General features: G+C 44.7%; 2 protein-coding genes across 4 annotated transcripts in view; one reads left to right on the top strand and one right to left on the bottom strand.

The window, feature by feature from the left end:
* The first annotated feature begins 3565 nt into the window (after positions 1-3565).
* On the top strand, positions 3566-4561 carry LOC130431854 (trace amine-associated receptor 13c-like). The gene has a single exon (XM_056761067.1). The coding sequence runs from the start codon at positions 3566-3568 to the stop codon at positions 4559-4561; it is 996 nt and encodes a 331-aa protein (XP_056617045.1).
* Positions 4562-10429: 5868 nt separating this feature from the next.
* The window catches only part of heatr5b (HEAT repeat containing 5B), a 34366-nt gene continuing 28836 nt past the window's right edge, over positions 10430-15959 (bottom strand). For 2 of the 3 annotated variants that reach the window (XM_056760464.1, XM_056760465.1), the window contains exons 32-36: positions 15415-15672; positions 14843-15058; positions 14621-14772; positions 11796-12009; positions 10430-11492 (exon numbers count right to left, since the gene is read on the bottom strand). In XM_056760464.1, the coding sequence (XP_056616442.1) occupies positions 11185-11492; positions 11796-12009; positions 14621-14772; positions 14843-15058; positions 15415-15672 (1148 nt within the window). In that variant the 3' untranslated portion in view covers positions 10430-11184. The remainder of the gene's footprint in view (positions 11493-11795; positions 12010-14620; positions 14773-14842; positions 15059-15414; positions 15673-15959) is intronic. The other variant, XM_056760466.1, reaches the window with a different exon arrangement.

Raw genomic sequence — 15959 nt, 5'->3', positions numbered from 1 at the left:
GTATCTATTAATGATTGGGCGATCAGAATGGTCCTGTCAATTTTTTCCTTGGGTAAGGAAGCTTGGAATTTGAGCGAGTCTAACTTGATGCCTAGAAATTCGATTGAAGTGCTGGGTCCCGCCGATTTTTCTGGTGCTAGAGGGACACCGAGTTTCTCGAAGACGTATAGAACTTTAGAGAGATGCGCGGCTGGGACGGAGTCGGGAGGCGAGATGATTAGAAAATCGTCTAAAAGGTGGATGAGGAAAGGGATGTCGTAATTGTTGGATAGGATCCAGCAAATCGCTTCTGATAACATGTCAAAAATTTTTGGGCTGCTTCTGCATCCGAAGGTGAGGCGGACGGAAAAATAATATTTTTCGCGCCAACAAATGCAGAATAGATGCCAAAAGTCTGGGTGAATCGGCATTACTTTGAACGCGGATTTAATGTCTACTTTAGCCATCCAAGCTCCGCGACCGGCTTTTTTAATCAGGGTGATGGCTTGCTCAATGTCGTGGTAGTGTAGCGAAAATTCTTCGAGCGGGATGAGACTATTAATGCTTGGGAAGGGAGCTCCGTGAGGGGATGAGAGATCAAATATAAGACGCTTTTTTCCCGAGAATTTCCGCGTGGCTATGCCTATGGGGCTGACGCGGAAAACCGTGAACGGTGGTGCGGAAAAGGGGCCGATCAAAAACCTTTCGTCGATCTCTTTTTTGACAAGGAGATCTACGGTCTCGGGCTCGGCTAGCGCGGACTGAAGGTTGGGGCAGACGAGACTGTGGGAAATGGAACTCGCAATGCCGGGATTGAAACCTGATGAGAAACCGGACACAAGGTATTCTGTAAAGGAAGGGTCGGGGTGGTGTAATAGTTCGGCAGACAAATGTGAAACATTGACAGGAGTCGAGAAATAATTTTTTGATTTTTTATTTGCAGCTTTGTAAACGGGGCAAACAAGGCGGGCATGGGCGCCGCCGCAATGGTTGCACACGTGCAAGTACCGACACCTCTGCCTGGTGCACCGTCCTGTATTGAAGCTGATACAAACTTCGTGCGAACGGGTGTTGGAAGCTGCAGAGGTATTTAGATCTAGCAGGCGCGGAATTTGACCGGTTGAAACGGGATGAGGCGAGACTGGGCGTGGGGGTATGGAAGGAGTGACCAAGGGGCAGGCGGTGGTGCTGTGTGCCATGGATCGGCACACCGCGCATGAAATGTTTTTGCAACCCAAAAACACCCTATTGTGAAGCTCATTGTCCAGTGCTCCCCAATAAGGGCACTGGTTCCACTGAGCCACCCTAATTGCGCATTTCGCCGAAAATAACTTGTGGTAGGTGTAGAAATGGGCCCCCCCATAAGAGAGTGCGAGCTCCGCGACTATGGCAAGATAATCGCTAAGCTCGCGTCTCCTGTGAGGGAGCACCGTGCATATGACATCGGAAAATCGTGAAAATGCAACTGTAAATTCTGGGAAGGACAACGTACGGGAGTGACTGTGGGAAGTGTTTTTAAATGTGAATTCTAGATCGCCGTATGTGATCTGGCGATCCGTGGGCGGAGGTGAAAGTGGAGATAAAAGGTGAAATAAATCAACATCCGCACCTGCTAGAATCTGTGCCCTGATGTTGCTGGACACTGGGGGCGGTTCCAGGACCGGGGCGTTGATGGGCACCGGCATAGGAGCTGCTGAGGCCAATGAAAATTGAGGGCGGGCCTGAGGCAGAGCGAGGAGGGAGGGAATTGCGGCCGCTGGAGCAGCTGACGGAGGAGGCCTTTCGATAGCGGCGGCATCCGTGGCGGGGGCTTGAGGGAAGGAGGGATGGCCGAAGCTCTGGGGGAGGTAAGGGAAATTTTGAGCCGGGGCCTGTGTCGCTGACGGAGGCGGTCTCACGTTAGTGGATGACATTGGCGCCGCTGGCCACGAGCTTGCAGATGTGAGGGGAAAAGGTTGGAAGCGATCTGGAACCGCATGCTGAGGCAGGCTCGTTGGATGTTGGTAGTTGAAGATGGTGGGGGCGGGCCGAATTTCCTGTGAAGCCGCGGGGAGAGGAGTATGCAGCGGCTCGTGCTGTTCATCCGGCGCGCGGCCCAGACTGGCCGAAATCCTTCTGCGACGGGCTGGGGTTTCCCTGACATGCCCTGCTGATGCGACGGAAGGCCCTGCCCGGGCTGAAGGAGGCCTGAAAGCCTGAACCGGCTCATTGGCAACTTCCTGTTGCGGGGAAGATCTGGCTGGTGGGTGTTCTGACTGCAGCGCGACGTAGATGTCGTACAGCTCGGCTTTGCTCAGCCGGCTGCTCAGGTTCACATCCCGATTGGACAGTGCGAGTCGCAGTCCTGCGACTGTCCACTTCCCGATGGCTGGGATTACTGAGTGCGCCGAGGCGTATGATGACGCCGGTGAGGAGGACGGGGGCCTAACCTGGCTCTGTACGGAAGAGCGGTTGCGTTTAGAGGCTTGACGAGTCGGTCGGCTTTGCTGGCGGCCTCGTTCTTGTTCTGCCGGTTGGGATGTAGCTTCCGGGCTTAGGATGGAACGCTGCCGAGCGCTCGAAGAGGCCGGAGTATCTTGCATGATTGGGCTGTCGTTAACAGCGGATTCGTGGGTCTCAGACATGTTAGAAACAGAAGAGATGTCGCAGGTAAGAGGTCTTGCTTATTTATGGGCTGGCTCGCTTAGCAGGTAGGGTGGAAGCCATGATTGCTGATTGCGAACCAGCCGGGTTTGATTATATGCTCCGGCTCCTCCCGAACTTTGTTTATAAAACATCATTTTATGCATACTAATTTTATATATTTCAAATGTATTAATTCACTTCCTTATAAAACCTTCTTGCTGGCAAATGGGTAAAACTTAGTGGTATGAAGGACATTGACAAGGTATAAAGATTTAAAATGACTATGAATTAGTATTTAAGGGTCGCAATGTGAGTCTTAAATATGTCCAGAAATGATTGTTGTTTTAAATATGCCTGACACGATTTGTAAATGCAAGTGGTAAACTGAATGACAGCTTTGTGGGCATCCTTTGTAAATTGTGGTTAAAAGGTATGACGGACATTATTTTTGCTTACTTTAAGAGGACACATTCTAATGTCTTCAGTTTTATTTCATTATTTATATAATTGTTTTGTCCTTAACCCTTTATATTTGTCAGATGCTTTTGATTAGCAACCCAGTGTGCAAGTTAAAGGAATGCTTTTTATCATGTGCATTCCCTGGGATGGAGCCCATGATCTGTGTGATGTGCTACTTCAGGGAATTGACAAACAACCCACAATGTCTTCAAATCATTTGAAAATATACAGCCTAGTTTTGATTTTTATTGTGTATAAACATATATTTTTGTATATCAGATTCACTACTGTATCAATCAGACTAATGATTGTTCAACTAGTGGGAGGGTTTACAGCTCAAAAACAAACCTGGTGTTGAATGGGGTTGTCACTGTGCATGACCTAGGTATAAATGTCAGTGTCGAGGACAAGGAAAGCAAACTGACGAGCATCCTCACACCGATCGAGAATTATTCTCTGATGAAGTCCAGAGTTTACCTTTCAACATCTAGCTCTCCTGGAAATGACTGACTGGGGATTGACAAACACGGACAATCAAACGATCCAGTACTGTTTCCCAAACAACAGTCTGTCATGTACCAGAAACCGCCGACTTGAATTTGAGTACATTCTTGTGTATGCTTTGGTTTCTGCAATGTCAGCGCTCACTGTGATTCTGAACCTGCTGGTGATCATCTCCATCTCTCACTTCAAACAGCTTCACACGGCAACCAATGTCCTGGTTCTCTCTCTGGCCGTGGCGGATCTGATGTCAGGACTCATTCTCCTGCCAGTGCAGGGCATAAAACTCATTGAGTCATGTTGGTTCTTTGGAGAAACATTTTGTTCAATTTTTCCTCTGGTTCTCTATGTGGTTGTTGTAGCATCTCTTGGTAATATGATTCTTATTTCTGTGGATCGATTCATTGCTGTGAACGACCCTTTGCAATACCCCATGAGGGTCACTCGTAACAGAGTTGTTTTCTCAATTGTTGGAAACTGGTTATTTTCTGCATGTTATTCTTTTTATCTCTTGTATGACTTTTTGCTGTATCCAGAGAGGAATCACAAATGCCTTGGCGAATGTGTACTCGTCGTCACGTTGGAGAATTTGATTGTAGATGCCATTGTTTGTTTAGTGGCACCGTGTTTTGTTATCATTTCTTTATATGTGAAAATTTGCATCGTGGCAAAACATCAAGCTGAGCATCTGAATTTAGTTACAGCTAAAAAGGTCAATTCGGAAAAAAAGGCTACAAGAACCTTAGGGATTGTAGTAATGGTCTATCTTCTCTGCTGGCTGCCGTATTACTTGATAACTCTGTCTCTTGGGCATGATGAAAACGACGCTCTCATCATTGATGTCATGTACTGGATTATGTGCCTGAATTCCTGCATGAATCCACTCATCTATGCAATGTTTTATCCATGGTTTAGAGCATCGACAAAATACATTTTGACTTTGAAAATATTTGAACCGTCTTCAGAATACTTTAATCTGTTTCCAGAAGAGAAGTGAAAAATGATGTATGTGAAACCCTTGCATTTTCTTGAACTGTTAGATGACAGTCAGATCTTTGTGTAAGAACTGTGATAGTTAAGTATTGTAAAGTGATAGTCAAATGTTAAAAATATAAAGTTCTGTAACAATCAAGCCTCTTACTATTTCTCTTACTATATTTATAAGGGATAAAATCAATATTTAGGTCTCCATTCATGTAGAACATACTTAGTATTTATATTTAGGAAAATTTTGGGAATAGTATTTAGGGAAAAACACTGTACACAACGAAGGATATTGTGTTAACATGTGAAGATTGTAGAGTTTTGAAAAAAAGTTTGTTTTCAGGGATGTTTTTAATCTCTGGTGAGGACTGAATGTTGATGATGATGATGTTGCTGGTTAATAAGACAAAGTGTCATGTTTAGTAATGCTTTAATAAATCATCGTAAGACTTAAATATTCGATTGAATAACAATTACAACAACAACAAAACTAAATCTTGTTAAATAGCTAAATAAAAGACATTTTCATTTCTGCTTCGATATCGCATAATATGTATAGATCCCAAATGTATCTACAATGAATTAGGATGAATGGGTTTATCGTTTTCAAGTCACTTTGAATTGTTACTTGTATCTATACAACGATTGGTGACGTGGAGTGGATGAAGTGATGAGAAAAAAGATCTTTGAATTTTATTAAATGACCCTGCACTGATAAAATATTTAGAACAAATATAAATGTGTTTTATCCAGCTTTATGTTATCCTTCTTGATGCCTTATTAACCTGGTCACTGTTCCAGATCCAGAGTCCACCTCAGAATTAGAGCCCCTGGCCCCCACAAGCCTCCAGATCCCTTGTCTGCTACCTAGGTGTCTCAGTCTCGCCCAATCGCCTCTTCAACTGCCTTGGTTAAACATTTCCTCAGCTTTACCATCCTCTGTCATCCTTCAAGTTTTGCCTTAGTCATCGACGGGGGGCTGTATGGGACTAAAAAGTGGCCCAGGAGCGGCCCACAACACTCAACTTGCCACATAACATACATAACACACCAGCTTATTGATGTACAAACCATTCTATATCACCACAGTTTAGAAATGTAAATGTTTTTCAGGACCTTTCATGACACTCAAGGACACCTTGCAAAGTCAATAAAACAATAAACATAAAATAGTATAGGCCAGTCAGTCTAAGCAACAAAATCCCATAAAAGCCTGCAGAAACATGTCAATGTAAAATAAGGTCATGTTCTCGACATGTTTGTAAATAGCACTTTTCTGACCATGACATTGTGTGACTAGACTTTGCTAACAACTATTGTTTTACAATAGATTACACAAGCCCCAAAAAATGTGACCGTTTAGGATTTTTAAACCGAGAAGGGAGGAGGGAAAACGTTCACCCTTTGACTTAATAACTTAGCAGCTTTGGAAGCTTTTTAAAACTGTACATTAAATACAAATTTGACAATGTAATTTCAGTACCTATAATAAAAGTTATTCAGTCTATCTTCTGCATATTAAATCTACCTTATGTCTTATAACTCGAACAGAAGTTTTCATCTCTGAATCTAACCACGTGACATTTTTATTTTGAAAGCTTAAGCTTTCTTATGTTTCCCTTCTCGCATCTCATTACACAGTCATCATTCGCATATGGTTTCTGTTAAACGCCCGTCTGCCAACATTAAAGTTTTATCTTCTCCAGTTTAATTTAATTGGCATCAGCTTGAGTGTGTCAACGACAAGTGGCTCTTACCATCGGCCGTCAAAGCCGGTGGCCTTCCAACTATAGAGACGAGATAGCCGGGTCTGAGGGGGAACGCTACGAAGACCAGATCCTGCCATTGGTAGGTAATACGACAAGGTATACCTACACGATCTCATCAGTCGGGCGATCTCATGGGAGTAGTAGTGCGGGGCCCCAACCAGGGGTGCAAGAAACGGTGGAGTACACCGAGGGGAGGTATGGTGTAGTTGGCCGGAGCAAGTTATAAATGTAAACACGCTTGTGACACAGCAAATGGTGTTAAGCATATTCTCACATGCGCTCAACACTTGCCAGTATAAACCACAAAGATCGGCGGACATCAATACGTGTACTAGATAACAAACATAACCACGGATTTACTTACAGAAAGGCATGAATGCATAATACAGTGCATAGACCTGATGCATTCATCAAATTGTCTTCCTGTGCAGCACTTTAATCAGTCCGTGTGGACAACAACTTTGGTAAAACTAAAACCAGGAAAACGTCTCGGTTACGTCTGTAACCTCAGTTCCCTTTCTGTCGGTCTCTCGACGTTGTGTCGAGCTGACAGATGGGGTTCGCCCTTGAGAACCAATCAACTCTGACTACTATAGAGGAGGCCAATCAAATTTTGCGAATGAAATTTGCATGCCGGTCTCCGCCCCGGGATATCCGGAATAAAAGGAATACGGCGTGCAGCATTCATTTACCTGTTGTTCTGAAGAGCCTGAAAGCCTCTCATGACTGCAGCAGAATAAGATACGTGGTTGTGGCATAAGGGACACAACGTCTTGTTCCCCCCATCAGGGAACTGAGGCTACAGACGTTACCTAGACATTCCCTTTCTGTCAGTCTCTGGACGTTGTGTCAAGCCGACAGATGGGGTTCCCATGGAAAACGCCACAACGATGGCACGCCAGGACCACATTAAGGTCCCAAGAGGGTTTGGTGTGGGGACGAGGCGGGTTCCGCCTTCTCGCGCCCCTTAGGAACCTGATGATCAGGTCGTGTTGCCCTAGAGACTTTCCATTAACTGACTCGTGACGAGTGGACGATAGCGGCTACATAAACCTTTGGTGTGGAGGGGGAGATGTTAGTCTCCAGTCTCTCTTGTAAGTAGGACAACACGACCCCGATCGAGCACCTCCGTGGGTCTTCTCGTCGAAAGAGACACCAGGACAAGAAGAGGCGCCATTTATAGGCATATAACCCCCTAGTAGATGGGGCCCTAGCCTGGGTGATGGTCTCCATCACAGAAGGGGGTAGCCTACTCAGGATCTCCTCGTCTCATCCAGAGACCAGACATGGAGCTACCAGAGGTCTGGGATGCCAGAACGTGCCCTTCCCCTGATAGAGCAGGTCCTCCGTCAGGGGAATGGGCAAGAGGGGAGTCGTTGTCAAGAGCATCAGCTCCGAGAACCAAGTGCGGTTGGGCCAATATGGCGCAACTAGTAGCACTTGGTGCACCTCTTCCCTGACCTGAGTGTCTGTGCAATGAGGCTCACTGGGGGGAAGGGGTACTTCCGCTTGTCCTGCCGGGGCCAGTTGTGCACAAGGGCATCCGTACTGACTGGGGCATTGCACAGGGAGTACCAAAGCAGGCAATAGATGGTGTTGTGGGAGGCTAACAGGTCTACCTGGGCCTGCCCGAAAAGCATCCACATGAGCTGGACAGCGCGGGGTTGGAGTCCCCTTGTCCTGCACGAGAGGCCATAGCCTCCTCAGTGCAAGTAGCGGACACCCAGGGAGAACAGAAACTCTCTTTGTGACTATGTGGGCGCCAGGCCCTAAGAAGGGCCCGGCTTTTGAGACGAGGCAGGAACCATCCCGTACCGACCGATCAGAGGCGTGGTTGTGATGGTCGGACCCGATGTTGTTCTCCCTGAGGTCTTCCCGTCAGGGGCGCTTCTTACGAGAAGGTTGCTGACGGGGTGGAGGTTTCCCCCTCGACCTCCTCTTCCGGGGTAGAGCCTGGGCTGGGGGCACAGGAACCGGAGCCGATGTCGAAGGGGGCCTGGGCTGCTGGGAAGCAGAGATCGCACAAGATCTCGGAGGCCTCTGTGCGGCCAAGTCGCGGCGAGGTAGAATGTGGCTAAAAGCCTCTGTCTGCTTCTTCACCGTCGAGAACTGCTGAGCGAAGTCCTTGACGGATTCACCAAACAGACCCCCCTGCGAGATGGGTGCATCGAGAAAGCGTACTTTCTCGGTGTCACTCAGCTCACAAGTTTTAGCCAGAGGCACCTGGACCACTAGCGTGGACATCATCCGACCCAGGGGCCGTGCCGTCACCTTGGTCGCCCATAGGGCGAGGTCAGTGGTGGCACGGAGATCTCAACCCCTTGAGGGGGAGCTCGGAGTCTTCAGCGACGGATGCCAACAATTCTCCCTACGATGCTCCCCCCGGGTAGCAGAAGAAGTGCAATTTCATATCATACATATCATTAATGTGCACACAGCACCCCATATTGACAGAAAAACACAGAATTGTTGACATTTTTGCAGATTTATTAAAAAAGAAAAACTGAAATATCACATGGTCCTAAGTATTCAGACCCTTTGCTGTGATACTCATATATTTAATTCAGGTGCTGTCTATTTCTTGAGATGGTTCTACACCTTCATTTGAGTCCATTTGATTATACTGATTGGACTTGATTAGGAAAGCCACGCACCTGTCTATATACGACCTTACAGCTCACAGTGCATGTCAGAGCAAATGAGATTCATGAGGTCAAAGGAAGTGCCTGAAGAGCTCAGAGACAGAATTGTGGCAAGGCACAGATCTTGCAAAGGTTACAAAAAAATATTCTGCTGCACTTAAGGTTCCTAAGAGCACAGTGGCCTCTATAATCCTTAAATGGAAGACGTTTGGGACGACCAGAACCCTTCCTAGAGCAGGCCGCCCAGCCAAACTGAGCTATCGGGGGAGAAGAGCCTTGATGAGAGAGGTAAAGAAGAACCCAAAGATCACTGTGGCTGAGCTCCAGAGATGCATTCGGGAGATGGGAGAAAGTTGTAGAAAGTCAACCATCACTCCAGCCCTCCACCAGTCGGGGCTTTATGGCAGAGTGGCCCGACGGAAGCCTCTCCTCAGTGCAAGACACATGAAATCCTGCATGGAGTTTGCTAAAAAACACCTGAAGGACTCCAAGATGGTGACAAATAAGATTCTCTGGTCTGATGAGACCAAGATAGAACCTTTGGCCTTAATTCTAAGCGGTATGTGTGGAGAAAACCAGGCACTGCTCATCACCTGTCCAATACAGTCCCAACGGTGAAGTATGGTGGTGGCAGCATCATGCCATGGGGGTGTTTTTCAGCTGCAGGGACGGGACGACTGGTTGCATCGAGGGAAAGATGAAAGTGGCCAAGTACAGGGATATCCTGGACGAAAACCTTCTTCAGAGTGCTCAGGACCTCAGACTGGGCCGAAGGTTTACCTTCCAACAAGACAATGACCCTAAACACACAGCTAAAATAATGGAGGATCGGCTTCACAACAACTCTGTGACTGTTCTTGAATGGCCCAGCCAGAGCTCTGACTTGTCTGTCCACCAACGTTTACCATCCAACCTGACAGAACTGGAGAGGATCTGCAAGGAGGAATGGCAGAGGATCCCCAAATCCAGATGTGAAAAACTTGTTGCATCTTTTCCAAAAAGACTCATGGCTGTATTAAATCAAAATGGTGCTTCTACTAAATACTGAGCAAAGGGTCTGAACACTTAAGACCATGTGATATTTCAGTTTTTCTTTTTTTATAAATCTGCAAAAATGACAACAATTTTGTGTTTTTTTGTCAATATGGGGTGCTGTGTGTACATTGAGGGAAAAAATGAATTTAAATGATTTTAGCAAATGGTTGCAATATAACAAAGAGTGAAAAATTTAAGGGGGTCTGAATACTTTCTGTACCCACTGTATATACTGCATTTGGATCCTCAACCCCTCTTGTCTCTGAGCAGTCATTACACTATCAACGTAAATGACAGTATCCTAAATGATATAGCTAATTGCTTGGGCATCATGTTTTTTTAAGCGCTAATGCCTTTGATCAAACTTATAAGTCCAGTATAGCCTTTATTTGACCAACAAGATGCCTTGACTACATGCAGAAAACATTCTCAAAAGACAGCTGGATAAATCATTTTATTCAAGTGATGAAAAGATTTAAAAATTTGAAGATTTGGTCATCAAACCTGTAAAATCTGAATATCATTTATAAATACCAATGCAGTAATTAAGCTCATAAAGAAAAAAGCTTGTGTGAAGTCTTCATACACTTTCGCTTGTTTTATTATTAGTTTATCACACATGATGGAGAGGTTTTTCAATGTCCACACTCTCTGCTCTGAAATCTGCAATAGCGACATTACTTCCAGATGTTTAATGTAACAATAACAGCCAAAAGTAACCGTTACAATCAGATTATTAAAAGCATAGGCAACAATACAAAAAAATGTGCTGTTCCTCACAGTGATTTGCTTTAAAACATCCAAATATAAATACTCAAGAGACCGTAACTACATTTTAATAGGCTAATTTACCACTTAGATTAACAAGACAACGCAGTGCGTTTATGAACAAATATCAATCAATAGTAGAAGAATCATTAATCAAGAAAAATAAAATAGCTTTTTAAAACTAGATGAGAGTAAGACAGTAAAACACAGAAGTACTTATTCAGCTAGATCTTAATAAAAATAACATATAATAACAGTTGAGAACTTGGAGTATTTAGTAACTTCATGTGACAGGTGTCATTCATTGATTTAAACTACCCAAAGGCATACAGCAAACATCATGCCTTATTTTTCACTAGATCATAAAGCACATCACAACTTCACTGTAATCTTGAAATAACATGCAGAGGCATTCAGAGGGTCTAGAAGAAGCTGGTCTTAAGTTTGATGGTGGGTGTGGCCTGCACCATCTGCTGGGGCTGTCTGGCCATAGCATTGGCTTTACTGTTGGCTTGTCTGGATCTGATGGCACTCTCAAGGCGGGTCTTCAGCTCGGGTGCCGCTCCAATAACAGTCTTGAAAGCGACTGGGTACAGGGGTCCAATGTGCATGAGGTTCTGAAGAGCAAACTCGTGCAGGCCCTTTGAGCTTGCGGGGGCTGAGGAGCACGCTGCCTCATCCAAAAGGTACGACACAAGGGTTGGCACCAACAGAGCCAATAACTGAACTCCTGGTTGAGAAAAGTCAAAAAAACTGTTAGAGCAGTTAGCTCGTGGACAATTTAGAAGACCAATCTATTGTGTGCACCACATGAAGAGCTTTACTGGGTTATAACAGAGCTGGGTAATCAGTTACTGGTTACGGATCAAATAACAACATTTGTAGTCAGCAATATAATCTCTTAGATTACACATTTTCGGTAACGTAATCAGACTACTTTTGGATTACATTTAGATGACTTTTGACTCAAATCTTATGTGATGTCTCATATATCGATGCAGAATCAGTATAGAGGAAAAATATACAGACTTACGGTTTTGTTCCTCTCCCATGGCCACAAGGGTCTCCAACACTTTAACCCCTTCCTGCACGGCCTGAAGCTCAGCAGGTGTGGACGGTCGCCTGTGCTCGACGGCCTTGAGCTTCTCCACCAGCACCGGTGCTAACGTGTGGATGTACGGCACGGACAGACTGCGGCAGGAATGCTGGAAGACGGACAGCAGGAGCTGATAACAGCGAGCCTGAATCTGCAGGCATGCACAGAGAAACATATGGCCAGAAGAAAAAACACATTATGAAACTGTTGGTTCTGGTCTTCGATTCGGATTGGTTGTGCCGTGTTTTGAGCCATTGTACAAGTCCTTAAAACATGCAGCTGACCACATTCCATAAGCATCACTGCACCACTGTGGTGCTACGTGCAAGATGGCGTTACGTGGTAATTAGCATGTTCGTGAAGTCATCATGCTGTACTTGCGTTTACTCTCTGAACGCTCTGTATTTTATTACAACTGAATGCCGGATAAAGCTGTTGTTGTTTATATTCATTTATTCCATGGGATTTTGAATACTCGACTATGATTGGCTGGGAGGTGTTCATTAAAACCCCGTTAACACACAGGTAGCTGCAGTAAGTTTGATTACATTAGAAATTTAACTGACAAAATCACTATAATTTTCACCTTTTGATAAGAAAATTCTATGTAAACATCAATAAAAGGTTTAACTTGGCAAATGACCATGGTATAAGCGGGATAATCCTCAACTAGCCGTGCATTAGAGAATTTAATGCACTTTCCAGAGGCAACCACCCTCCCCTTCCTGTCAAAATGGTCATGCATTTAAACCCTTTAATGCACGGTTAGCTGAGGGTTATCCCTTACTTATATATTTAATGTTTCTGTTGTTGTACATAAAATATTAATTACAGACAAATGTTCAAATGTCCAGGCTGTAACATTGACAGGTCACTGTAAAGGTGTCTTGTAGTCACTCACTCACAAGTAAGATGCGGTTTGGTCATGAATGTGCTGCTTCTGCCGCTCAATGAACAGAGAAGACACTAAGAGAGACATTTTTCCACTCACTGAAAGTTCAGGTTTATCCAATAAGATGCTAGTTGCATTTCTGAAGGAAAAACTGCGCATCTGGGGTGTGTGGGGTGTAACAGATGCATCTGCACCATGAGTCTCCTCTGACCGCGCGCGCATTTTCCAAAACAGAGCAGATATTGTGAGAAAGCTAATGAACGGGAAACACACGATCCTACGCGCTCATGTTCAGGGTAGTAGCCTACGATCATGCTCTAATGAAGGGAAATGACAAAAGTTCAGGCCTTCAGATTTTTCCATCACTGGTAAAAAAAATCTGTCAATGACGGAGATCATCTGATCAGGTCATGTAAAGAGATCATTGGAGGGATCCAGTCACAGGTCTGATTTATTTTGATTCATTGTGCTATTTTGTAGTCCTTGACACAAGTGTAGTATTTCCGCAAAAAATAAAGTGTGGAATATTGGAGGTTAAAAGAATACATATCATATTTTAGGTCAATGCATCCACATAGAATGCAATTCATTTCTTTCAAATATATTCAATACATTCCAAAAATCTTGCTTTTCAATATGAACCCCAATGTACTGTGAGTACTGGATGTCTATATAAATCAGTGGTGGGCCGTTAACGGCGTTAACGTTCTGCGTTAACGTATGACTCGCGATAAAAAAAAATTCGCCGTTAATCTATTCTCAAAATTGGGTTGGGAGCTGGGTCTATACTACGCAAGCTATGATGACTTTCACCGTGATATTTTAGCGCGGATGTATATCTAGCTGAATTGTACTGTACCGGGCGATAACGAGATTTTTCAACTCGCGTCATTCGCGCAATTCGCGTCATTCGCGCCACCTCATCATCTCATGACCAGGGCTTCATTCGCGCGATTCGCGCCGCAAGTAGGTCTATCGCATCTTTGCATTGACTTAACATGTAAATCACTCGCGCTTGACGCGCCATTCGCGTTTGTTCTGAACACAACATAACGTTACTGTGAAATTACCGCATCAAACGTGACGTGCTAACATGGATGCAGCTTTGAAGCCGCCGGGTTTGCTTCAGGGAAAATTTATTTTTAAGAAGCTTCCCAATGGAAACATCGACAAGACTAAGGTTGTTTGAACCTTGTGCAATGCGGAATTGGTTTAAAAAAAAACTTTCTCTCAACAGGTAGTGGTCTAGTTTCTCTCAACAGGTAGTGGTCTAGTTTCTCTCAACAGGTAGTGGTCTAGTTTCTCTCAACAGGTAGTGGTCTAGTTTCTCTCAACAGGTAGTGGTCTAGCTTTAGTTGAAACCAGTAAATTTGTATTGGCACCTTATGTATTATGGCTCCTGTATGACATATCGCTTGTTGCTCCCTCACTCTTTGTAAGTCGCTTTGGATAAAAGCGTCTGCTAAATGACTAAATGTAAATGTACTGTAGGAGCTCTTCCAGTCTCAAGTACCACCTAAACGCAAAGCATCCCTTAGCTAATGCGGAAGGAAACACAAGTTCATTTTATCGAACATCATTTATTTTCATCACCAATTATCATAGTAGAACAGCTTTCTCAAGCAGTTTGTGATGCATTTTGGAAACAGGAGATGAGCCACTGGTCTAATGCGCCACCTGGCTTGAGAAACCCGTTCTCAAAGACTTACTTTTAGTCATTATTTGGGTAGCACACATATTCTGAATGCCTTCGGCAGAATTCAAATGAGCCATTTTAATCTAGATTAATTCCAAGATTTATCTAGATTAAAAAAAAATATCTATGCCCACCACTAATATAAAGACACTCGCAGTGTGTGATGTCACTCACCAGGGGTTCAGTTGAATTGAGTCCGTGTCTGAAACGGTCGAAGCACCCTTTCTGAAGAACAGAGACGCCGACCAGCTCGCCGCTGGCTGACAGCAAAAACAGTGTGATGGCTGTCAGCAAACTGACTTCATCCGCACTGGATCCAGACACGTCTAGAGCAGAAGAATCACGTCAAAGAGAGAGCAAAGCCTTTGAGACAAAAGCAGATGCATGACATCTCACCGGGTTGCGAGTACTCCAGTACTGTGGCCAAACTGCTCCGGACCAAATCACTCCACTGCGTCTGAGTCTTCTGAACTCTTGCCGGAGGAGAGCTGAGGAGGGTTTTAATGCCCTGCAGAGCCGCAGACACAAGCGTCGGGACGGATGTTTTTGCCGCCGTCTCTCTCAGAACCCCAGTGATGAGAAACAGAACCGTGGGCAGGATGGTCATACTTCCTACGGCAATAAAAACAAGTACAATTCAAACCATACATTTCACAGGGTGGAAATCTGAATCTTGTTCTGGCTCAAATCCATCACTTTACGAAAGAAATGATTCATCTAAGAAAGTTGTTTGGGGGTTTTGTGATGGATGGATGGACGGTGCTTTCATAAATAATTGACACATTTTGGACAGATTGATGTTTGTTTTTTGTCTCCGCTGTTGCATACCTGTGGGTAGCTTTGGATGATTGAAAGCATCACATCTCTAGCATCATGTGTGCTATCAGTAATTTTGCACGATGTGATGTCAGATTGTGGCTGAAATGTGCTGTGGAGCACACAGATAAGTCTGGTGTGTGTTTGTGTACCTGCAGGCGAGCAGAGAGACGGCAGCTCTGCCAGGGCTGTGACTGTGGCGGCCACCAGACGGCTGCTGTCTTCTGACAGATGTTGAGCTGGATGTCTGACAGTATCGCTATCCTTCTCTTTCAGTTGCGGCAAGTGACGCACCAAGATGAAAACCAGCAGCTCCATCGCTGCAAACACCAGAGAGTTTCCTGGAACGAGCTCCCCGGTGTCGCCACCTTCCCCGAGCAGCTTTCCTGGATCTCCAGCGTCCTCTACAGCTGTCATAACACACGCAGCACAAACTGAATCCATTCTACATGCATGGTGGTTGTAAAGCTTTACATCACACGATCTCTTCAAATGTACTCATTGAGTCCTTTTCTCCAATGTACAAGAACACAAAGAATCCCAAAAAACATAAAACAGTACATCTATACAGTAGGTTTTGTAGATATCTATTAAGAGTATGAAACATTCAGTCAGATAACTGCTTATATGGCAATGGTCCTTACATCAGAACACACACTGACATGAATCATTTGCATGAATGCCAAAAAACAAGAGT

Source organism: Triplophysa dalaica, chromosome 11 (genome assembly GCF_015846415.1).
Source record: "Triplophysa dalaica isolate WHDGS20190420 chromosome 11, ASM1584641v1, whole genome shotgun sequence".
NCBI lineage: Eukaryota > Metazoa > Chordata > Actinopteri > Cypriniformes > Nemacheilidae > Triplophysa > Triplophysa dalaica.
The sequence above is the reverse complement of the archived record's forward strand: the minus strand, read 5'-3'. Positions and strand labels throughout refer to the sequence as shown.